Source organism: Sinocyclocheilus anshuiensis, unplaced genomic scaffold, assembly GCF_001515605.1.
Source record: "Sinocyclocheilus anshuiensis isolate Anshui unplaced genomic scaffold, SAMN03320099.WGS_v1.1 scaffold940, whole genome shotgun sequence".
In the NCBI taxonomy this organism is placed as follows: domain Eukaryota; kingdom Metazoa; phylum Chordata; class Actinopteri; order Cypriniformes; family Cyprinidae; genus Sinocyclocheilus; species Sinocyclocheilus anshuiensis.
Window position 1 is genome coordinate 575902 of NW_015549620.1, and position 21319 is coordinate 597220.

Sequence of the window (21319 nt, forward strand, 5' to 3'; positions counted from 1 at the left end):
AATGACACTTCAGACAATATAATGTTGCACAGGTGTGAACTCATATCAGTCAAAAAGAGAGAATCACGAATAAAGTGCTTAGACATCGGGAGAACAGAGTATTAAGACATGTAAACCACTAATTTAAGAATCTGCGCGGAGTAAGCTTTTTAAGACGGATTTCTGCCCAGCCAGTTTGTGCACTGTATTATAGAGTCACAGTGAGGCAAAGGGATAATGTGGGGTTTAACCCCAAAACCACTTGGCAAAGACTCTGTTTGCGAAGTCTGAATTATGCCAGAGGATAAGGGAACTCTTCACAGAAATTAAACAGATAAACAAACGAACATATGAATAATAAACAAAGTCAGTGTTATCACAGTGATCACAAATACATGCCCCCTAGGCCATGCCTTTTTTTAGTACACAAAGTATGAAGTTACTAACACATGTCTTTTAGACTGATGGATTTCAATATAAAGTATTTTCACAATTGTTCATGCAGTGAAAGTGCCCATAAAAACACTTCCACTGAAAATCAAGACATCCCAAAAACATGTTTTGGAGAACATTTCTCAAGTAAAAACTTTTATTTGATGCTTTATTTTTTATTTAAACAAAGGTATTACAATATTGGCTGGATTTGAGTCAATTATGTGACTTTTTTTTGTCCAGATTTATCAAGTCTATTTATGATGGCCATGTTTTTCATTTCTGAAAAAAAAAAGACATTTACATTTCAAATTAAATAATTTATATTCAAATTAAATAATATTCATTTATTCATTTCATTTTTCAGTTATTCATATTTGAAAATCTTCTTTCCACCAAAATCAAATGTGTGGTGACCAGCATGCAGGGAGCTATTTTGACGATCAGACTTTTAGGAATGACATCTAATGACATCCTCCAGCCTTCATTGACCGCCAGCACGGACAGCAGAGACAGAACCAGTAGACAGAGCCTGCATTCTCTCAGTTTTACCTGAACAGACACACACCAAGAGCAGCAGTTTTAGTCAAAACCATTTGTTACATTATCACATAAATTATTGAACTGTCCTATCCTGTGAAAAAGCAACAGAAGAGGACATTCACACCTCATCTTACTAATTCTTTCCTGTGCCTGAGGTGAGATGTTGGTGCTAGAGATGGATACATAAACCATGATGTCATTTTTGAATGAATTATGGAAGTAAACCCTGCCTCTTGGATTATAATTAGATGATGTCTTTGTTGGGGAATGTTGAGGCTCTTCACATATGTTCAAACAGGGGGCTTATGTCACACAAAGCCAAAGGTCATTCACGCACACCTACTGCAGTTTGATCATTCTTTCAATACACTCATAAAGGGAATGACATGCAGTTGCGGTCTTAAAAAAATAACTGGTTATATGAATTTCATCACGTCCAATGTGGAGTAGGACAATGCAACCAGTCTGTTAGAAACACTACTCAAATTTCTTACCTTAGGTTTTACAAAACCTATAAAATAAAAATATTTAACTCTTTCTTATCGTAATATAACCGACACTGGAGCATGAATAAATGAATGACATGACATGAATTAATGACTAGTTTTAATCAAACTCACTGAATATCATAAAACATTACTCCAAAAATGATGTAAATGTACGTTGCATAAGTTCCTTTTGCATGTTGTGTAACATAAAACCTTTTTTTGGAATGCATCCAGAAAGCTTTCTAGAAAGTTTCATGCCTTTATCCCTACCCTTGAGTCCAACTAAATATTACAAAGAAAATTTGTAAGATTATAGACAAATTTATATCAAGGGTTGTAATGCACCCATAGAAAAGATGCTTTGTGTTAATTTCAATTAAAATACGAACGGTTCATAAATCGATGTATACAAATTATTTGATTGCAAAGAATGAACAATGTTTGATGATAGTTGTGCAATTAGATGTGAAAAAGTAGATTTTTTATTCTACCTCTGACTATGTTCTGCCACATTGAATAGGTTTGAATAGTCAGACTGTGGGCCCATAATCAGACCAATAAAAACAAGACTGATGCAAAAGTGTTTGTACTTAATAAATAGATAAAATACAAAGAAAAAAGATAAATCGTTTATTTAAAAAAAAAAATGGATTTAATAGTTTTGATAGCCATGGCCAAACACTCAACAGCTGTTGGTCAGTTTAACAGGATGCTATGTAAAGTAAAACGTTTCTGTAAAATCAGATACTTAAAAAATAGATTTGTTTTTAAGTTAATTTAACCCTGATAGAATTTTAGACCTCAAACCGAACAGACAGAATCGCTTAACTGAAGCACACTTACTGTGCCTTTTTCAGTGTTCTGTATTTCTGAGTCACACCACTAGATGTCACTCCATTCATGATATTGAGGCAGTTGACAGTTAACTCACAAAATCTGTAATCAACAGTGTTGGGGAAAGTTACTTTTAAAAGTAATGCATTACAATATTGTGTTACTCCCCAAAAGAGTAACTAATTACGTTACTTAGTTACTTTTTATGGAAAGTAATGCGTTATGTTACTTTTGAGTTACTTTTTAAATCTGGGCAGGGCTTGCTTGATTATTTTTAATATAAAAAAGTTATTCTTTAACAAATGTAAAAGCCCTTTAACATCACAGTGCACACAACGCCTCTGCACTTACATTTACATTTTGGGCTTAACTTCCCATTTTTCTCAACATGGCAACACAAGAGCTGTCAGTCAAGACATGGGAAACAAAGTAACTAGAGTTACTTATTTGAAAAAGTAACTCAGATATTTCCTTCTAAATTAAAAAAGTAATGCGTTACTTTACTAGTTACTTAAAAAAAAATCTGATTACGTAACTTGCGTTACTTGTAATGCGGTACCCCCAACACTGGTAATCAAGCATGGTAAATTTCTTACACACTTCTTACAGTGTTTAGAAATTATGGGCATTATTATTCTATTATTATAGAAGTTATGGGCATTATTATGAGCCTCCTTTTTGATAGGTCTTCTATTGGTATTATGAAACATATTCTGTACGTTACTTTCTACAGTTGTTTTGATTTTGTTTCTTTATGTACAGTTGAAATTATTTTGTTTTCTTATTGTTTCAATGTTGCGAAAAAGTCAGTAATATTCATTAGTTTTATTAGTTCTTCTTTCTAATGCTGGTTTTATGTCCTAGACAGGAGGCTGAGAACATGCGTCCTTCACTGTCCCGCGCGAGCACGTGGCCACTCTTTGATTAGCGTGTTCTTCGACACAAACACAAACACCTGTAACATGCAAAACATACAGCGACACGTGAGGACACGCTCATTGTGCAATCCAGATCCATTGCATAAATAATTTTTTATTTTTTTATTTGTCATAAACGTGTTTGGTGGCTGACATATATTTCACGTTTAGGCTATATTACTGTTTTACGACAGAAATGTTAAACGACAGACAGTAATATAATGCAACTAGGCTAGTCGACTTATTGTCAAATTTCGCCGATTTGAATATATAGACATATTTGAGACTTATGTGATTTATCTAATTCATAACAGAATGCGACAAGACGAAACCTTAACGGAGACATTTTCGTTGTCAGCCACAGGCCACGATTAAGAGTGAATTTGTGCATATTAAAACACACACACACACACACACACACACACACACAAAAGATTATTTGCAAATAGTTCAGACTGATTACTTACAATAAATCCTAGTTCTTTTACTGTTAATCTTAATTTTTTTTCCTACTTTTCTAATAACACATGTGCAAACTTTATTGTTTAATAACTGTTAGAGAACAACTGTATGTGCCTTTGGCTTCAGATGTCAAATCTTGGTACCAATGGGGGAAAAAGCTGTAAATAAAGCAGCGAGGTGAATTGCTTTTTTCAAGGGCCTGCACAGTTAAACAACGCTAACAAAAAAAAGAATTTTGTAAACTGAGTGGTCCAGAGAAAGTATATCAAACACAGATCAGTCACAGATACAGGATCATTTTACTGAATTGAGTTGCATTGTGATAAAACTGTGAAAAAAAATGATTAAAAAAATTATGCTTGTTGCAGCTCACCCTCATGATATACTCTGAAAACAAAATCTGAAATAAAAAAAAAATTATGTGATGTTTTGTTGTGTACATTTTGGTACTGATTTACGAAAGAGACTTGTTCCCCACCACTATATAATCTTTGAAGCTCAATATCTCTCAATATCTTATAATTCCAAGGTGATGATTCCATGTTTAAATTTTCATTTTGTTTCATCAACATAAAAAGCTATTTAACACAATGTAATGTGTGGTGTAAATGGCATACATGTGAATCAGAAGTAGATTATGGAAAACTTCCCTCCACAGAAAGCATCCACATCGGAAGAGTCTTATTGACACGAATGTGAAGCCTGAAGGAGAGCATCTCCATGTATCTCAATGATAACATTTCTTTTTCAAATGATGCTTTAATGTCAACTTTTTTTCTACAAAATAACTGGTGATGATTAAGAACAAATGACAAAAGACAGCATTTGAAATTTTTTATATATTTATTTAAAGTCTGATCCATGCTGAATAAGGTACAACTTTGATTTATCACACAGTAGATATTTTGTAGACATCAAACTTTGAAGAAAGAAAAGTGACACCAGAAATAGACCTACAAAACGAAAAGCTTTAGTTTACATAGCAGCCTATGATTCAGTACTGTACAAACTTTACTTTGAAGATTTATGTATACACATTCTCACGCCACAGATAACTGATTGAGAAAATATGTTGTAGGGAATGTAAAGAGCTTACATTTATGTTGTTATTTTAAAAACATAATTAGACCACAACACATCTCACAATAGTTCATTATAAGGCAGCTATATTAAGGCATGCTGCTGCACAGCTCCGGTCTCTGGTCGGTCTCAGTGAAACCATCAGTGCTGATGCCATGGGATTTGAGGATGCCTAACAGCTCAGAGACGGTCTCTTTAGGAAGTGTGCGGGTTCTGCTCATGATCCAGGAATACTCAGCGTGAAAGAGCCCGGCGAAATCAGAGCAAGAGTAAACCAGGGTGTAGTTGTCATAATCAGTAGCCAGCACCCAGTAGGGGCCAGGAGGAGCATCTGAAAGAGGACACATCACGAATAACTCAAATCACAGATTCTTACAAATAAATAAATAAATAAAATAAACTAAGAAGAATGATTAGTTTAGACTTACCTTCAAAGAAGCTGACTTCAAGTTTGGCAGGCTCTGATGCATCTACAATCTTGGCAGTTCCCTCAATGAAGCTGACAGTGCCATTAGCACTGTTAAGATATTCAGAGAAACAATATTTGGTTAATTTAAGTCATTTCAGAAGAAAGTGCAAAACTATTTGGAATATTAACAAGTATTTTGTTTTGTATTTTTAAATGTTTTTATTTACTCCTATAGATTGCAAAAATACAGAATAATAACACCAGTATTTTTATTTTGTTTTATATTTTATTTTATTACTGCAGTAATTGTTCATCAATACTCACAGAAGCTCATCATTTCGAACCAGGACAATACCGTCACTCAGAGTATAAGTGGCCTGGCAACACTCTCCCAACTGGAACGGGGCTGGAATCTTCATAATCTCATGCCATCTGCCCATGTACTATGAAAGGACAAAATGATGAGAAATTAGAGGACAGGAACAGGATTGAAAATGTAGATAACTTTGTACCTGAAAAAAGAAGTTTGATATGAAGAAATACAGATTTTCTGCTATTTTTGTTATCAATGTGATATTTTTCTTAATTTTTCTTGTCTTTCCTCTTGGCTTTATTATGCTAAAGTTTTTCAAGATGATCATAATATGTTCCTGATAATAAAGAATTAAATGGTAAACTAAAGATTAACATTATAAGTAAAAGTGTACCCTAGTAGGATCAAAGTTTTGCTGAACAGGAGGCTGTGGACATTTTCCAGAGCCGATGGACTGAGCGCTGACCGCCAGCACAGACAGCAGAGTCAGAGACAGAACCTGAAGAGCCTGCATTCTCTTAGTTTAAACCTGAAAAAGAGTCATATTTAATGAGAACAACTAGAAATTTGGCTTTAAGAGTTGGATAGTTGAGATTCAAATGCCGAGCATCTTACCTGTTTGGTCTGAAGTGTGAAACTTGTGTTCAAGGTAAAGAACAGCAACAGAGTTCAGTATTTATAGACTGATACATCTGTTCGTTATATCACTAACTCCACCCCCGTCAACTAAAATAACCTCATTACAGCAGGTTTGGGGAACCTGGGCATCTGCTGGTTTGAGATGTTGAAGGTTAAATAAACACACCTTGAGTTGAACCTTATAGAAGAAGGTGGTTGAGTGATGAACAGGTCAGCTTTCCACATCCTTGAAACTTAAGCTGTAAAAGACATTCAAAAGGTTTCCCAGAGGATAAATGTGCATGTTAATAACCAATTATTTTACTTATTTTATATGATTGCACAATGCATTTTTACATAAGGAAAAAAATAGTCACAAATTCTGACTGATATGACACGACACACAAGGTCATTCGATCGGTCAAAAAAAAAAAAAAAATGTAGCCTATATATTTTTTAAAGTAGTTCACTTCCAGAACAAAAATTTACAAATAATGTACTCAGCCCCTTGTCATCAGTCGTAAATAAATTATGTTTTTTTTTTAGCAAAACATTTTAGGATTTCTCTCTATATTATGAACTTCTATGGTGCCCCAGAGTTTGAACTTCCAAAATGCAGTTTAGATGCTGCTTCAGAGGGCTCTAAACGATCCCAGCCGAGGAAGAAGGGTCTTATCTAGCGAAACGATCGGTTATTGTCTAAAAAAAAAATAATAATAATAATTTTATACTCTAACCTCAAACGCTCGTCTTGTCTAACTCTGCGTGAACTCTGTTTTTTCCGGTTCATGACAGTTAGGGTATGTCGAAAAACTCCCATCTCATTTTCTCCTCCAACTTCAAAATCGTCCTACATCGCTGTTTTACCGTTTTTTTGTAAAGGGCGTTTGACCTTCTTTGCATGTTCACTTTGTAAACACTGGGTCGGTACTTCTGCAGCGATGTAGGACGATTTTAGAGATTATGTTGGTTTGTTGGATGGGTGTTGGTTTGTGACAAAGTGCTTTGCTTTTAAATCTGAGAACTTTAATATTAGTCCATAAATTTGCTTCTAAACGATTTTTGGGATTTGTCACATTCAGGGTGGATATTGTTTTTGTGCCTTTTTGAAGACGCACTCTAATGTCCATACATCTGGACATTTTAAATCTGCCAGGAAGGTTCAAAACTTTGAAAATAATGGTTTCCTGCATTGCATTTTTTTAATATATATGTGACCCTGGACCACAAAACCAGCCTTAAGTCGCTGGGGTATATTTGTAGCAATAGCCAAAAATACATTGTATGGGTCAAAATTATTGATTTTTCTTTTATGCCAAAAACCATTAGGATATTAAGTAAAGATCATATTCCATGAAGATATTTTGTAAATTTCCTACAGTAAATGTATCAAAACTTAATTTTTGATTAGTAATATGCATGGCTAAGAACTTCATTTGGACAACTTTAAAGGCATTTTTCTCAATATTTTGATTTGTTTGCACCCTCACATTCCATATTTTCATATATAGTTATATAGTTGTATCTCGGCCAAATATTGTCCTATCCTAACAAACCATACATAAATGGAAAGCTTATTTATTCAGCTTTCAGATTATGTATACAACTAAATTTTGAAAAATTGACCCTTATGACTGGTTTTGTGGTCCAGAGTCACATATATTTGAAGTTCTTCTAACATGTAAGTTATGAAAGGGGTGTGTAAATGTACTTCTTCAACTGGAGGTCGAGTCACACGTGAATCCTTCATGTTCTTATCACACCAGTGTTGGTTAACTTATCACAAACACCTGCAACATGCAAAACACGCAGCTACACGTGATGATACGGTCCTTATGTAAAGACAATTCTAATACAAAACGCTTGGGAAAACATACATGTGGCAGTTTTTTTAAAACCTAAAAATAATAGTAATAAAAAATGAAGTTTATGAGGTGAGGGCCCTCTTTTTCTCTGGGCTCTACGAGTAGGTTATATCAGACAGGATCTTGCCACAGAGGAGCAGTATACAATTCCTCAGTTTAATCAATGCTCAGGTCCAACATGCCATAACGGCAGAAACTAAATATGAGTTAACGTTAAAGTAAGAACTGATTCAGAAACAAAAATAGGTCATAAAAGTCCAATTCTTTTTTGCCAGCGAAGCATTTGTGATTAGACAGATGAGCATCCTCCTCAATATAGTGCCCTCTGTCTGTCAGCATCACCATTACAGACATTAAGCCTGCTGCCAATTTCAAGTCTCAGGTTAACCTTCACTGATCACACACAACTTACTGCCCTAAACTAGCATGTCAAAAATAAGTTGAACTTGAAAAATACAAATGGAATGTTTAGAAAGAAAAAAGGTTGTTTAAAAGACAAAGAACTGTGACATTGATAGTTTAGTTTAGATACTCATTTGTAATGGAACATTTGCTCATGACTTCAGTTTGCTTAATTACTTACTTCATGCTGGGAATAAACTCTGGCCTCACAAAGACTCCTTCATGACATGTCTCTTCTGCAGTCACACGATCCCACAGGAGAATGATTCAAATAAATAGTCTGAGCTCCACGGTCCATCATATTCTGCACGACTTTAAGAGGTAAGGGTGTGTTTAATTTATTTTGGTCAAACTGTCCTCTTTGTTTTACAAGAAACTAAATATACTGTAAACTACTGTTCTTTTTTTTTTTTTTGGAAAGCAATTACTACTTTCATTCAGCAAGGATGCATTAAATTGATTACAGTACGGACATATCTAATGTACCAAAAGGTTTCTATTTCAAATAAATGCTGTTCTTTTCAACTTTCCATTTGTCAGATAATCCTGAAAAAAAAGTATCAGTTTGCACAAAAATGTTGCACGACTGTTTTTAATATTGATAATAATCAAAAGAAATCAGCATATTAAAATGTTTTTTGAAGGATGGCGTGACTGAAGGGTGGAGTAATGGCTGCTGAAAATTCAGTTTTGCCATGACAGGAATAAATGAGCCTACATTTAAAAATATATTTAAATAGAAAACAGTTATTTTAACTTGTAATAATATTTCACAGTAATTATTAAAATAATTGTGATAAAAACAACAACAATAATAATAAAAAACATTTTTAAAAATCTTACTGATCCCAGATTTTCAATGGTAGTGTATGTGCATCTTAGAATGTATGCTGAATAACTTAATTTAGTTAATATTTTACATTTCTATTTTATTTTAGTCCTTTTTCTTCTTCTTCTTTTGGCAAAGGGCAAAACAAGTAAAATGAAGGCCTTACTGGTTGTTTTGGCCCTCTTTCTGCCCATCATAAATGCCCAGGTGCCTCATTGGGGGCCGTGCCCAGAGCCTGTCACTCAACCTGTCTTCAACCTAAAGAAGGTAACATACTGTACCACAGCTTATGATATTAACTGGTTTTCTGTTCTGCTTTTAAATGTTCGCATTGTTTGCTTGTCTGTATCCTAATGTAGTTTATGGGCAGGTGGTTTGAGATCGCTAAACTTCCAGCACAGTTTGAGCGAGGGAGATGCATTGAGACTAACTTCACTCTCAAGCTGGATGGAACGGCTCACGTAGTGAGCTCTGAAATTCTGTGGGTACCAACACCTAAACCACCAAATCGGTTTCTTTTTTCTCCTTTTTTAAATAATTCCTTAGGCTTTTATATAAGAGGTAATAAATACACCTAATTAAACCATACACTTTATTTTAATTAGAAAAGGAGAGTTAAAAACAATTGAAGGGACAGCTGTGGTGGAAGATAAAAGAAATCCAGCAAAGCTTGGAATCAGTTTCTCTTACGGTACAGATCAGATTTTCTTTTTAAATGCTTTACCCTTGCCATTAGTAATGACATTTCTAATTCAGAATTAATAGGAAACAACATGTATGCCTAAAATAAAATATTTTGTGTTTTACATCTCTACTTGAAATGACAGTTTTGCCCTACACTCCATACTGGATTTTGTCCACTGACTATGTTAAAGCGCTGGCGTATTCATGCACTGATGTCTTGAGACTGTTCCACGTAGACTTCGCTTGGATTCTGGGCCGCACCCGATCCCTGCCTGCTGCCACCATTGACCACGGAAAAGAGGTTTTTACCAACAACAACATCGATGTGAGTCGGATGATCTTAAGCAGACAGCAGGGATGTGACAAAGACCTTTAAATGACTGGATAATCTTACTGGATAATCCTGTTTCCAGTGTTGAACAACATGTGGACTACAAAAGTAGTATACGATTCCTTTTAATAATAATACTAATAATAAAAACCCTTGGATTTTAATTAAATGTGCATGGAGTCTTGGACTTATTACATTATTTTTCCAGGTTTTCAAACCAGAAATGCAGTCCATCTTCTTTGGGAGTTATTGTACAGAATTGAAAGCACAAGTTTCCAATAGATAAAAATAAATTAGAGCACTAACCAAAACCATGTGAACTTGGTTGGCTTAATTCTCTTGACTGTTGTACATTTAGCATCTCCTTGTGGTCACAAAGGAACAAAAAAAATAAAAAAAATAAAAACATGACCATGAAATAATGTGCAAGTACTTTTAATTTACATTTACTCATTAATAAGTTGGTTTGGAAAGATATAAAAGTAAAAACAATATCCGACATGTTAACGGTGTTATTTCAGTATCACTGATATACTCCTATAGCTTTTGTCAATATTTCAATATGTAGTTAATATATCAATATACAGTTTTTAATAAGTTGGTTTGTAGTTTTAATATTAGTTTAAGTTACTTTATGACTTCAACTAAATGAAAATGAGAAACGTTGTATTGGCAACTAGCTAGAATAAAATAAGATTTGAAATAAGCTTTTTTATATTTATATTTTAGTTTAGTTTAGTTTATTTCAAGTAATGATTTTGGTTAACGATAACCTTGCATGGAGAAGAAAAATATGTGGTTAAACATTGGTTTACCAGAATTTTATTTCAATATTTAAAGAGTTTCACAGGAAAGGAAACTTGTTTTGCACTGATCGACAGGGTCACAGATGTACACTTAATTATTCAGATTAACGAAACAAGCATACATACATACTGTAGAGACCTCAGATATAACAATAGAGTCACAGTCACAGAGAGATTTGACATGTAACAAGGCATTTTCTAGAATTTTCTGATTTTAAAGTTTTCATTACTTCATCTTATTAAGGAAAAGTATATGTGAGAGAAGCATATCGGTTTTCATCCATGTTTATGTAATGCTTGTTCAACGGAACTGCAGTGGGCTGACACGCAATCCGATCACATCTTTACCAATCTCGGTTACCTAGGAAACAGGAGAGAGACAGCCAATGAAATTGATCCTTCACTTTATAGCACTACATGATCAGATAAACCATGGAACAAGGGGAAAAGCAGAGTTACTTTCTCACATATTAATAACATTAGACTTTCTATCTTCAATAAACTAACACTAATTAAACATGGACATTACAAGGGCTTGCAACTAACCTGTGTGACCCTGCAGACCTCTCCTTTGTATTTGGGGCAGTAGCAGGCTCCAGACAGGGGACATTTCTCTACTGGCCGCCCGCGGTACAGGGGAGTAAAAGAGGCTGCACAGATGTCGAAGGGATTGTGGGGGTCATAGTTCAGTTGGTGAGCATCTGTCAAGCTTTTCTCACATGCTGCAAGAATCTTTCTTGTCTGAGAAAGATGGAGAACAACAGGTTATGTACACACAAGGGAAAAACTAGGGTGCCTACTTCCTACTTCCAAGGGGGCTGCATCATATATAAATATATCATTATTAAATATGTTAAAATGATTTATAATGACAAAAACGAGCATTAAAAATATATTTTAATTTTAATATTAAATTATTTTAATATTTTAATTTAAATGTAATTTTTTATTTGAGTTAAATGTAATTTCTTATTTTAATAAATTTGTTTTATAAGAAATATATATTTTTTTTACATATACAAACAAAGTGTGCTGACACAAATAACAAGAACCAATAAAAACTTCCATTAAAGCTTTTTTTAAATTAATTTTTTTCTTAATTTGATAAAAACTGTCCGACTGTATAGCCATGGGTTAGGGGGATACTTGTGCAAATCAGCGCAAGAAAAAAAAATGACAACAATTATCTGTTTACCTGCTGTGCTACTTCTGGTTTGGGACCCAACTCAAGCAGACGGCGAGCGAAACCCGCTGCTGTTTTGAAGTTACGCAGTTTGAAGAAAAGGTTGAGAGCTGTTCTCAACACCAACACCATGTGGACAGGTTGCAGACTGCAATGTGTGAAATATGCTGCCATCTGAAACATACACAAGTATTTTGTAATAAATAAAGTAAAAAATATATATATAATTAAAACAAAGTTATTTTACAATGCACATACCTCACAAAGTCTCTTCTGCTGATCAAGAGAGTCTTTAGGAAGTTTCTTCCTCTCTGTCTCCATGGTGAGGCCAATAATATACTCTTTACAGATAGTGATAAGCTGCTGAGCCTGAGTGAAAGTAAAGAGTATGTTTAGTACTTAGCCCCTATATAAAACAATATACCACTCATCCTGAATGAAAACACACCTCTGCAATCTCTTGTTTGTTGTCGACCACAAGCAGTGGTACGGAGAGGAGAATGGCTCTGAAACGATCAACAGCTTCTTCAAAGCGCCCTGCTGTGGTCAGCTGATAGCCCTGCTGCAGGCGTGAAATAAGATCGGAGAGACGTAGGCCCACCGCTGGCAGACCCCCTTTAGCCCCGCTGTCCTTCCAGTTCCTCAGGGGGTAACTGTGCAAGTAGGGCAGAGACGGCAGGCCCAGGTAACAGGTGCGCCCACGGGACAGGTTTTGCATGAACAGTTGCTTATAGGGTCCAAACTGAACCACACCAACCTGGTCATGCAGTAACTGTAGACAAGGGAACAAAAAACATTAGAGAGAAGGCAAAGAAACATCTCTTACATTTCAGTTTAGTAGTTTAGACTCAATGATTTTCCTTCCTGCCTCAAAACCTTTTAACTTCAAAAACATCAAGAAAAGTAAAATTTAAAACAGTGAAATATAATAATATTAATAATATTACAATCACCAAAAAAAAAAAAACTAAATCGTGGTTCGATTTTTTTCTCCACTTCTAATCACGCAGCCCTAATCTATAGTTTTGTGAAATCCCTTTACCCTCATAGCAGTCTCAAAAGATCCAGCCAATATGTGATCCACAGCCAGTTGAGAGTTGTTGCACCACATCTGTGTGGGGCTTGTGCCCTTGGTGGGCGGCACAAAGAAACCTTCACCCTCTGTGCCACCTCCACCAACAGAAGGTACGTCCTATTGGTTGAAGGAAAGACAACAAGATTTGAGGTTACTTAGGATTCTGTATAAATCCAGTCACAAAAAGTAGAAATAAACTGAAATAAAAATCACTATTTTTATTTCAGTTCTACACAAGACATACCAATTCTGGCGGGAGGTCCAGATCTTCCTCAACATCCCAGCCTTCTCCCTCCTCTTTCCCAATAGCTCCCTCATCTCCCAGTCCCTCTTGAGCATCCATGAATCCATCTGGATAATGAGAGAGCATGAGTGATTCGATTGTGATACAAAACATCTAACTTTGGTTTGGTTTCCACCTTCAAAAATAGTTTTACTATAAAATATTATAGTAAATACCTTCATCCAGATGAAGTTCTGCATCTTCTCCCCAGCCTTCTCCTCCTGAAGCATCCATGTCCAGGTCAGCAACCATCTGGCCAGCACGTCCTATTCAAACAAACGCAAAAATACGTGCAAGTCTTCAAAATGAGTTCCAACTTCGTAAATCCTGGTTACCCATTCTGAGCCAATAGGAGTACCACAAAACCTCACCTTTGGCAGCAATGGCTCCCTCGAAGAAGCCCTTGGAGACGGTGAGCAGAGGCCAGTTGGTGTCCAAGGGGTTGATGGGAGGTGGCGGCTGCAACAGCTGGGCATTGGTGTCCACTTCTGGCACCTGCACATGGATGGAACACGTTGCTCAATAGTTTATCTACAAATATGTGCATTTCTGTTAGTAATGAGAATACAACATACCATTTCTTTTTCCAGGTCAAAGCTCTCCTTCAGGGCTTCAGCCTCCTCATCCATCCCATGAGTGGCAGCAGTCAGGTAAGCCAGAGACTCTGAGAATGTATTTATTTTCTTCAAAATAAATTTAATTAAAACAATCATATGAAGGAAAAACAAAAGTGACAGAACTTACTCTGTCCACAGTTCTTCAGGATTCGCACACGCTCACTTATGTCACCCAGGTAAAGAGCGCCCTGATAGTGTCCACTCATGTCCTTTCTTATTTCAGCTGTAACAAAAAATATCAAACATTCCAAAATAATAAATTAACCATAAGAAAGAAAACCAGTACACTGCCATTCAAAAGTTTGGGGTCAGTAAGATTTTTTTTTTGAAAGAAATTAACATTCAGCAACAATGCTTTAAATGGATTAAAAGATGTTTATTAAAACATCTATTCTTTAATACTATAAATACTATTATTTAATGACTGAGCACCACATCAGCAAATTAAAATGATTTCTGAAGGATCATGCGATACTGAAGTCCGGAGCAATGGCTGCTGAAAATTTAGATTTGGCATCACAGGAATACATTTTATTTTAAAGTTTATTAAAATAGAAAATTATTTTAAATTGTAATAGCATTTCACAATATTACAGTTTTTACTGTATTTTTGTTCAAATAAATTAGCAAGACTTCTTTCAAAAACAAAAACAAAAATCCTACCAACCACAAACTTTTGAATGGTAGTGTACTCATGGTTTTTCCTTGTCACTCACCTATCTTCATCATCTTCCTGAGTTTGGCCAGGTTGCCAGTGATGAGGTACAGGAAGGTGAGTTTGTCAAAGTTCTTGGTTCTCTGGTAGCACATCTCCACTACCTGGTGATGGCCCTGCAGAAGAGCAGCCTCGCCGAGACGCTCCCAGCAGCTTCGTTCATCCAGGGCTTTTGCAGCCTCTAACGCCACCTGCAAGAACAAACAAATCAAGAATGAACACCTGTTCAGGCAAGAGGGTTGAAGACTTGATCCTCCATAAATGTCAGTCCTGTATACCTCAATGTTTCCACACTCCAGAGCCAGGCTAAAACGAGTCTTCTCATCTTTGACAAAGTGCAGCGCAACTTCTGGGTAGCCCTTCTTCTGCAGGTAGGCAATGATGGACTGGCCTACCAGTTTAGCGTTACGCACCATATGAAGAACCTGAGTGTTGGGTAGAAAAAAAAAAAGGGCCATTAACAGTGTTAAGGCAAATCAGAATGTGCAAAATGATTGATGAAGAGGAAGTTACTGACTATAAATAAATAAATAAACTGGTAAAAAGGTAAGCCACTTTCCTGAACCGTTTCAGGGATATCTTTCAGATAATAAGAATATTTTATGTGTGGCATTCCAAAAATATAAAATCAAAAAATAAATAATAGAAAATATTACAAAAAATTTATATAAATTTTTACTCCGATAAAAAAACAACAACAACAACTCAGAAGTCACAAGTTTAATTGTTGAAAATTTGCGCTAACCTCCTCATATTTGCGATTGACCAGAGCCAGTTTAAAACGGTACTCGGTGGGGTCAATGTTGAGCACTCGTGGTCTGCACTCACGATCCAGGCAGTACACACTGTTGCCCCTGACTCTTGTCACGTAGATGGGAAGATCCAATGTACGGATTATACCATGATCGCTGCAAGAAAAATTTATTTAAAGATTAATATATCATTATTAACAAAACAGTAGGGTTTCTTAATGAAATAGTTGTGTGTGAGGCTGTTGGTGCAGTACCCGGAGGTGAGAGCATATTTGATGTGGTTGGAGGTGGTGTAGATGAAGACTTCATTCTCGGCCCAGGCGCCACTCTTCACTCTGATGTTCTCGTGGATGTTACACAGGCTCTCTAACTTCTTGTTACAGATCATGATGGCTGAAAAACAAAAGTAGAGGGTCAGATGTGTGTGATAACGTGATAAATCAAAGAAAACACAAGCATGTGGGATTATTCTATTTGATACAAGCAAACATGCTTGTACAACCCTTAAAGGTGGGTATTTGTGAATGCAAAATCACAACCAATTAGTGAGTTTTCACTACCGTGTTTGGCCAGCAGGGCCACATGGTTGGCATCGGAGCTCCACACCACATATTTGACTTTAGCGATTTTGACCGTAGCGAGGGAGCGCTTCTGCTGCACATCAAACAGAGTAACTCCTTCAGCATCACGCAGCAGCAGAGACCCAGTTCCAGCGTAGAAGATCTCCTCACAGCTCGGTACCTGGACCTTCTTCACAATCTCATTCTTCAGGTTCTTTATCAGGAGCTGCAGCGGGATAAGCATAGAGAATAAGCCTTCGGGTTGGTTTGAGTATGTGTGTACAATGTCATACTCCTTTTTTTGATACTACAGGTGCATCTCAATAAATTAGAATGTCGTGGAAAAGTTAATTTCCAGTTGTTGTTTCACTTTTTACTTCTGCAGATTGCATTTAGGCTTCAAAATTCATTAAAGTTGTGTTCATTAGTGTAGATTATCATGATGAACTAAATGTGTAAGAATCAAACTTTTGTTGGTTGCAGAGCTTATTTTTTGCAATAATCAAAAAGCCAACAGAAAAATCGTATTTGGGTTTTTGCAGAGGAAACCACCAGGGTGATGCTAACTTCCAGGTAGACCTACAAAAATATATACAAAAATATGTCATAACTGCAGAATTATTTTCTTTCAAATAAATGCTGCTTGATTCACTTACTGAGTGCATGCGGTCAAGTACTGCAAAACGGTTCCTGGCCACCCAAACAGCAGTGAGACCAGAGGAACGCTTTCCCTCAGGAGCTGTAGAAAAAGTGAATTACATTTTGCACATTAGATTAAGGACTTCTAAACAGAAAAGATAAAATGTTACCATCAGGATTCTGGGAATCACTCTCTCTGGGAATAGAGTACAGATCATATGTGCTGTTTTCAAGGTTAGTAGCTCTCTGAAAGGGAAATACAAAAAATTTATATAAATTTTTACTCCGATAAAAAAACAACAACAACAACTCAGAAGTCACAAGTTTAATTGTTGAAAATTTGCGCTAACCTCCTCATATTTGCGATTGACCAGAGCCAGTTTAAAACGGTACTCGGTGGGGTCAATGTTGAGCACTCGTGGTCTGCACTCACGATCCAGGCAGTACACACTGTTGCCCCTGACTCTTGTCACGTAGATGGGAAGATCCAATGTACGGATTATACCATGATCGCTGCAAGAAAAATTTATTTAAAGATTAATATATCATTATTAACAAAACAGTAGGGTTTCTTAATGAAATAGTTGTGTGTGAGGCTGTTGGTGCAGTACCCGGAGGTGAGAGCATATTTGATGTGGTTGGAGGTGGTGTAGATGAAGACTTCATTCTCGGCCCAGGCGCCACTCTTCACTCTGATGTTCTCGTGGATGTTACACAGGCTCTCTAACTTCTTGTTACAGATCATGATGGCTGAAAAACAAAAGTAGAGGGTCAGATGTGTGTGATAACGTGATAAATCAAAGAAAACACAAGCATGTGGGATTATTCTATTTGATACAAGCAAACATGCTTGTACAACCCTTAAAGGTGGGTATTTGTGAATGCAAAATCACAACCAATTAGTGAGTTTTCACTACCGTGTTTGGCCAGCAGGGCCACATGGTTGGCATCGGAGCTCCACACCACATATTTGACTTTAGCGATTTTGACCGTAGCGAGGGAGCGCTTCTGCTGCACATCAAACAGAGTAACTCCTTCAGCATCACGCAGCAGCAGAGACCCAGTTCCAGCGTAGAAGATCTCCTCACAGCTCGGTACCTGGACCTTCTTCACAATCTCATTCTTCAGGTTCTTTATCAGGAGCTGCAGCGGGATAAGCATAGAGAATAAGCCTTCGGGTTGGTTTGAGTATGTGTGTACAATGTCATACTCCTTTTTTTGATACTACAGGTGCATCTCAATAAATTAGAATGTCGTGGAAAAGTTAATTTCCAGTTGTTGTTTCACTTTTTACTTCTGCAGATTGCATTTAGGCTTCAAAATTCATTAAAGTTGTGTTCATTAGTGTAGATTATCATGATGAACTAAATGTGTAAGAATCAAACTTTTGTTGGTTGCAGAGCTTATTTTTTGCAATAATCAAAAAGCCAACAGAAAAATCGTATTTGGGTTTTTGCAGAGGAAACCACCAGGGTGATGCTAACTTCCAGGTAGACCTACAAAAATATATACAAAAATATGTCATAACTGCAGAATTATTTTCTTTCAAATAAATGCTGCTTGATTCACTTACTGAGTGCATGCGGTCAAGTACTGCAAAACGGTTCCTGGCCACCCAAACAGCAGTGAGACCAGAGGAACGCTTTCCCTCAGGAGCTGTAGAAAAAGTGAATTACATTTTGCACATTAGATTAAGGACTTCTAAACAGAAAAGATAAAATGTTACCATCAGGATTCTGGGAATCACTCTCTCTGGGAATAGAGTACAGATCATATGTGCTGTTTTCAAGGTTAGTAGCTCTCTGAAAGGGAAAGAGGAAGAAATTAACAAATACACAAATGAACCTTGATTTGACTGAGCAGACTGATAGAGTCTATAATACTCACAGTGCACAACAGCACAGCATTTTCTGCAGGGTTGTAGGACATGCTGAACACTGGGAATTTGGATCCACTGTCAATATAAAAGAAACAGTTCGACTGAAAAGAACTGCACTAAACCTTTTGTAGATGCACATTTAGCATTTTTAGACTTAGTAAAGACACTAAAAATCCACACCTGCGCAGCTGCATGACAGCCGTATCCTTACTGCTGTTGAAGTCGAGCTGACGCAAGAAGCGATCTTTTACATAGTACAGCATGTTACCATACACGGCGTAAGCTGGACGTTCCCTTTCCAGTTTAAACACCAACATCCCACTGTCATGGCCTGAAAAGGTACAAAATTACACTTCAATGCATCTAATTTCATCGCCAAAATCACTTGCTTAACTAATTATTACTAGTAACCTACCAGCAGCAAACAGGTTGAGGTTGGGGTGAGCCCCCAGCACCCAGAAACGGTCGTGATCTCTGCGAAAGGTCTGGACACCTGTCCTCTTGGACATATCCCACACGCGGATGCTCTTGTCCTCAGAGTTAGACAGGATGAGCTCCTGACGAGGGTGGAACACCGCACAGGACACATTGTTATAATGCCCTCGACAGGTGTCCAACTCCCACGCTTTAGATTCTAGAGAAAGGGATAATTGCCAAAAAAAAAAAAGGTAATTAAAATACTAATTTTTCTAATACAGCAATTTTTTGGACACAACCTATAATGCCCACCAATCACCATATGCATGATGGCAGTTTAAAAAGTAGCCAATAATATTCTACTGACTTCTGAGATACCTAATTTTGACCAGTTCCTACGTGCATCATTTGAGAGTATAAGAGTATAAATGTACTTAATACATTAAATTCTCAAAAGTATTGATAAATACTTTAATGCACTAATATTGCAACACATACGAGGAAATGCAATGAAGAGATTATTTACTGATATTGATTAATATACTAGTAAAATCTATACATGGAATGCAATGCCAGACACAAGTTTTTTGTGTAACCAAAATTCCAATAATTTCCAGAAAAAAAAGATTTTTTGCATGAGTGACTTAATTATAAACAAGCTCGAAATACACAGGACTTATTTCAAAATGTCTAGGCCTTACTACTGCCATCTACAACATAAACACCATTAAGTAAACCCTGTCAAAATTCATCAACAGCAGATAATAAGCAATCGCTTGCCATAAATGTGTAGCATTCATTGATTAAAATACATCTTAAAATGATAATTAAGACTTCTGTTATGCAATTTAAGATATTTAACACTTTTTATCACTTCAAATTTGATCAACCTAAATTTTATACATTTTTAGAGTTCTATGAAAGCAACTGCCTGTGTAGGCAAGTAGATAGCAAGGTAGTTCACTAGGTTTTGGGACGGGATTAAATATTTTACATTTGCAATGTCGTTAAAAAAAAAAATCAGAACAGCGACAGACATTTTTCCATTAGAACACGTACCGTTCATCCTCCAGATCTTGACCTGGCGGTCATCTGCTCCTGACACAATGAGAGGCATGCTGGGATGGAAGGCTGCCCAGTTTACACCTCGATCGTGACCCTGAGACCAGAGCAAGAGAACACGAACTTTCATTCAAACCAACAACAAACTTCGTTCATTCAACCCCAACCGCACTTTACAAACACAAAGATCGGATCCAAATTTTTTTAGGCCATTACAACCACATTCTTACCTCCAGAACATGCTTCACTACTGCATCAGAGGCCCCAAACAGGTCAACACCAGAGATGCCACGCACCTCTGTGTCCACAGCACCCGGAGACAAGTTCTTCTTCCTCAGACCTGGAAGCAACATTTACAGTCCGACACACACAGGGGACCGTTTACAAATTACACAGGAACACCCACATACCAGGGAAGGAAGAGAAAGGAACAACATTAAAACGGCTACTGCTAACACATCTGTGATATCTGACAGTAAACACACAAATGGGCTGCTACATTTTGTTGGGCTGCTAAACATTCGCTGGTGCTCGAGAACACAAACACAACAAACATCCTCCATTAGGTCTAAACCTGAGTTAAGTGAGTAAACAACCAGCAAATTAAGAGCAAAGACAACAACCAATCAAAACACAAAATGACAGAGAGATAATCAGCTTAACTCAGGTCAGGACACAGAGAAAAAGAGAGGAGAGTAGAATGTGTGTCTGAGACCTCAGCACTCCAGATGTCTGCTAAATGAATAAAAGTCCAACAAAAACTGCATTAGAAACCAATGTGCAGATGTGGATGTTTCCAGAGGGGCAAAGGAGCTGTACAGGAAGTGAGCAGGGATGGAACTGAATGGTGGATCTATGGGGGTGGAGCGTGTCAAAATGTTCTCTGGAGGGGCACTGGATGTTAAAGGAGTGAGGAAGACTGCAGTTAAGTCATGCATTTGTTATTGCATATTGTAATGCATTAATAGATGGATTCCATCATGCATTCAAGTTGTGTTAAGTCATTTAATGATTAAATGACAATCTATGTTCATGTTACAGATCTAAAAGTTGCATTCAGATAGATGCATCAACTTGGAGGTCTTTAATAGGGATGTAACGGTATGAAAATTTCTTATCACGATTATAGTGACCAAAATTATCAC

At 36.6% G+C, this 21319-nt stretch overlaps 3 protein-coding genes across 5 annotated transcripts in view; 1 reads left to right on the top strand and 2 right to left on the bottom strand.

Annotated features, from left to right (window-relative positions):
- Positions 1-4701: 4701 nt before the first annotated feature.
- On the bottom strand, positions 4702-6841 carry apoda.2 (apolipoprotein Da, duplicate 2). 2 transcript variants are annotated; one of them, XM_016448274.1, is made up of 7 exons: positions 6813-6841; positions 6263-6335; positions 6073-6094; positions 5852-5986; positions 5469-5587; positions 5164-5252; positions 4702-5066 (listed from the first exon to the last, which is right to left on the bottom strand). In XM_016448274.1, exons 4-7 carry the CDS (start codon positions 5969-5971, stop codon positions 4825-4827), a joined length of 570 nt encoding a protein of 189 aa, XP_016303760.1. In that variant the 5' UTR covers positions 5972-5986; positions 6073-6094; positions 6263-6335; positions 6813-6841; the 3' UTR covers positions 4702-4824. The 2 variants fall into 2 exon arrangements, with proteins under 2 accessions (XP_016303760.1, XP_016303759.1); XM_016448273.1 differs by lacking the exons at positions 6263-6335; positions 6813-6841 and having other exon boundaries at positions 6073-6139.
- A 1801-nt stretch (positions 6842-8642) lies between these two features.
- apoda.1 (apolipoprotein Da, duplicate 1) lies at positions 8643-10621 on the top strand. Of its 2 annotated transcripts, none has more exons than XM_016448277.1 (5): positions 8643-8663; positions 9310-9438; positions 9531-9652; positions 9777-9862; positions 9999-10621. In XM_016448277.1, exons 2-5 carry the CDS (start codon positions 9325-9327, stop codon positions 10229-10231), a joined length of 555 nt encoding a protein of 184 aa, XP_016303763.1. In that variant the 5' UTR covers positions 8643-8663; positions 9310-9324; the 3' UTR covers positions 10232-10621. The 2 variants fall into 2 exon arrangements, with proteins under 2 accessions (XP_016303763.1, XP_016303762.1); XM_016448276.1 differs by having other exon boundaries at positions 8653-8663; positions 9281-9438.
- Positions 10622-10992: 371 nt separating this feature from the next.
- Positions 10993-21319, bottom strand: part of LOC107659416 (coatomer subunit alpha-like) — a 14820-nt gene continuing 4493 nt past the window's right edge. The window contains exons 7-29 of the mRNA XM_016448356.1: positions 20405-20514; positions 20172-20271; positions 19111-19329; positions 18876-19026; positions 18704-18770; positions 18543-18618; positions 18390-18472; positions 17734-17959; positions 17428-17566; positions 17167-17329; positions 15144-15290; positions 14867-15056; positions 14278-14373; positions 14109-14197; positions 13905-14028; positions 13710-13799; positions 13495-13601; positions 13218-13367; positions 12624-12947; positions 12434-12544; positions 12188-12349; positions 11539-11733; positions 10993-11353 (exon numbers count right to left, since the gene is read on the bottom strand). Of these exons, the coding sequence (XP_016303842.1) occupies positions 11294-11353; positions 11539-11733; positions 12188-12349; positions 12434-12544; positions 12624-12947; positions 13218-13367; positions 13495-13601; positions 13710-13799; positions 13905-14028; positions 14109-14197; positions 14278-14373; positions 14867-15056; positions 15144-15290; positions 17167-17329; positions 17428-17566; positions 17734-17959; positions 18390-18472; positions 18543-18618; positions 18704-18770; positions 18876-19026; positions 19111-19329; positions 20172-20271; positions 20405-20514 (3179 nt within the window). The 3' untranslated portion in view covers positions 10993-11293. The remainder of the gene's footprint in view (positions 11354-11538; positions 11734-12187; positions 12350-12433; positions 12545-12623; positions 12948-13217; positions 13368-13494; positions 13602-13709; positions 13800-13904; positions 14029-14108; positions 14198-14277; positions 14374-14866; positions 15057-15143; positions 15291-17166; positions 17330-17427; positions 17567-17733; positions 17960-18389; positions 18473-18542; positions 18619-18703; positions 18771-18875; positions 19027-19110; positions 19330-20171; positions 20272-20404; positions 20515-21319) is intronic.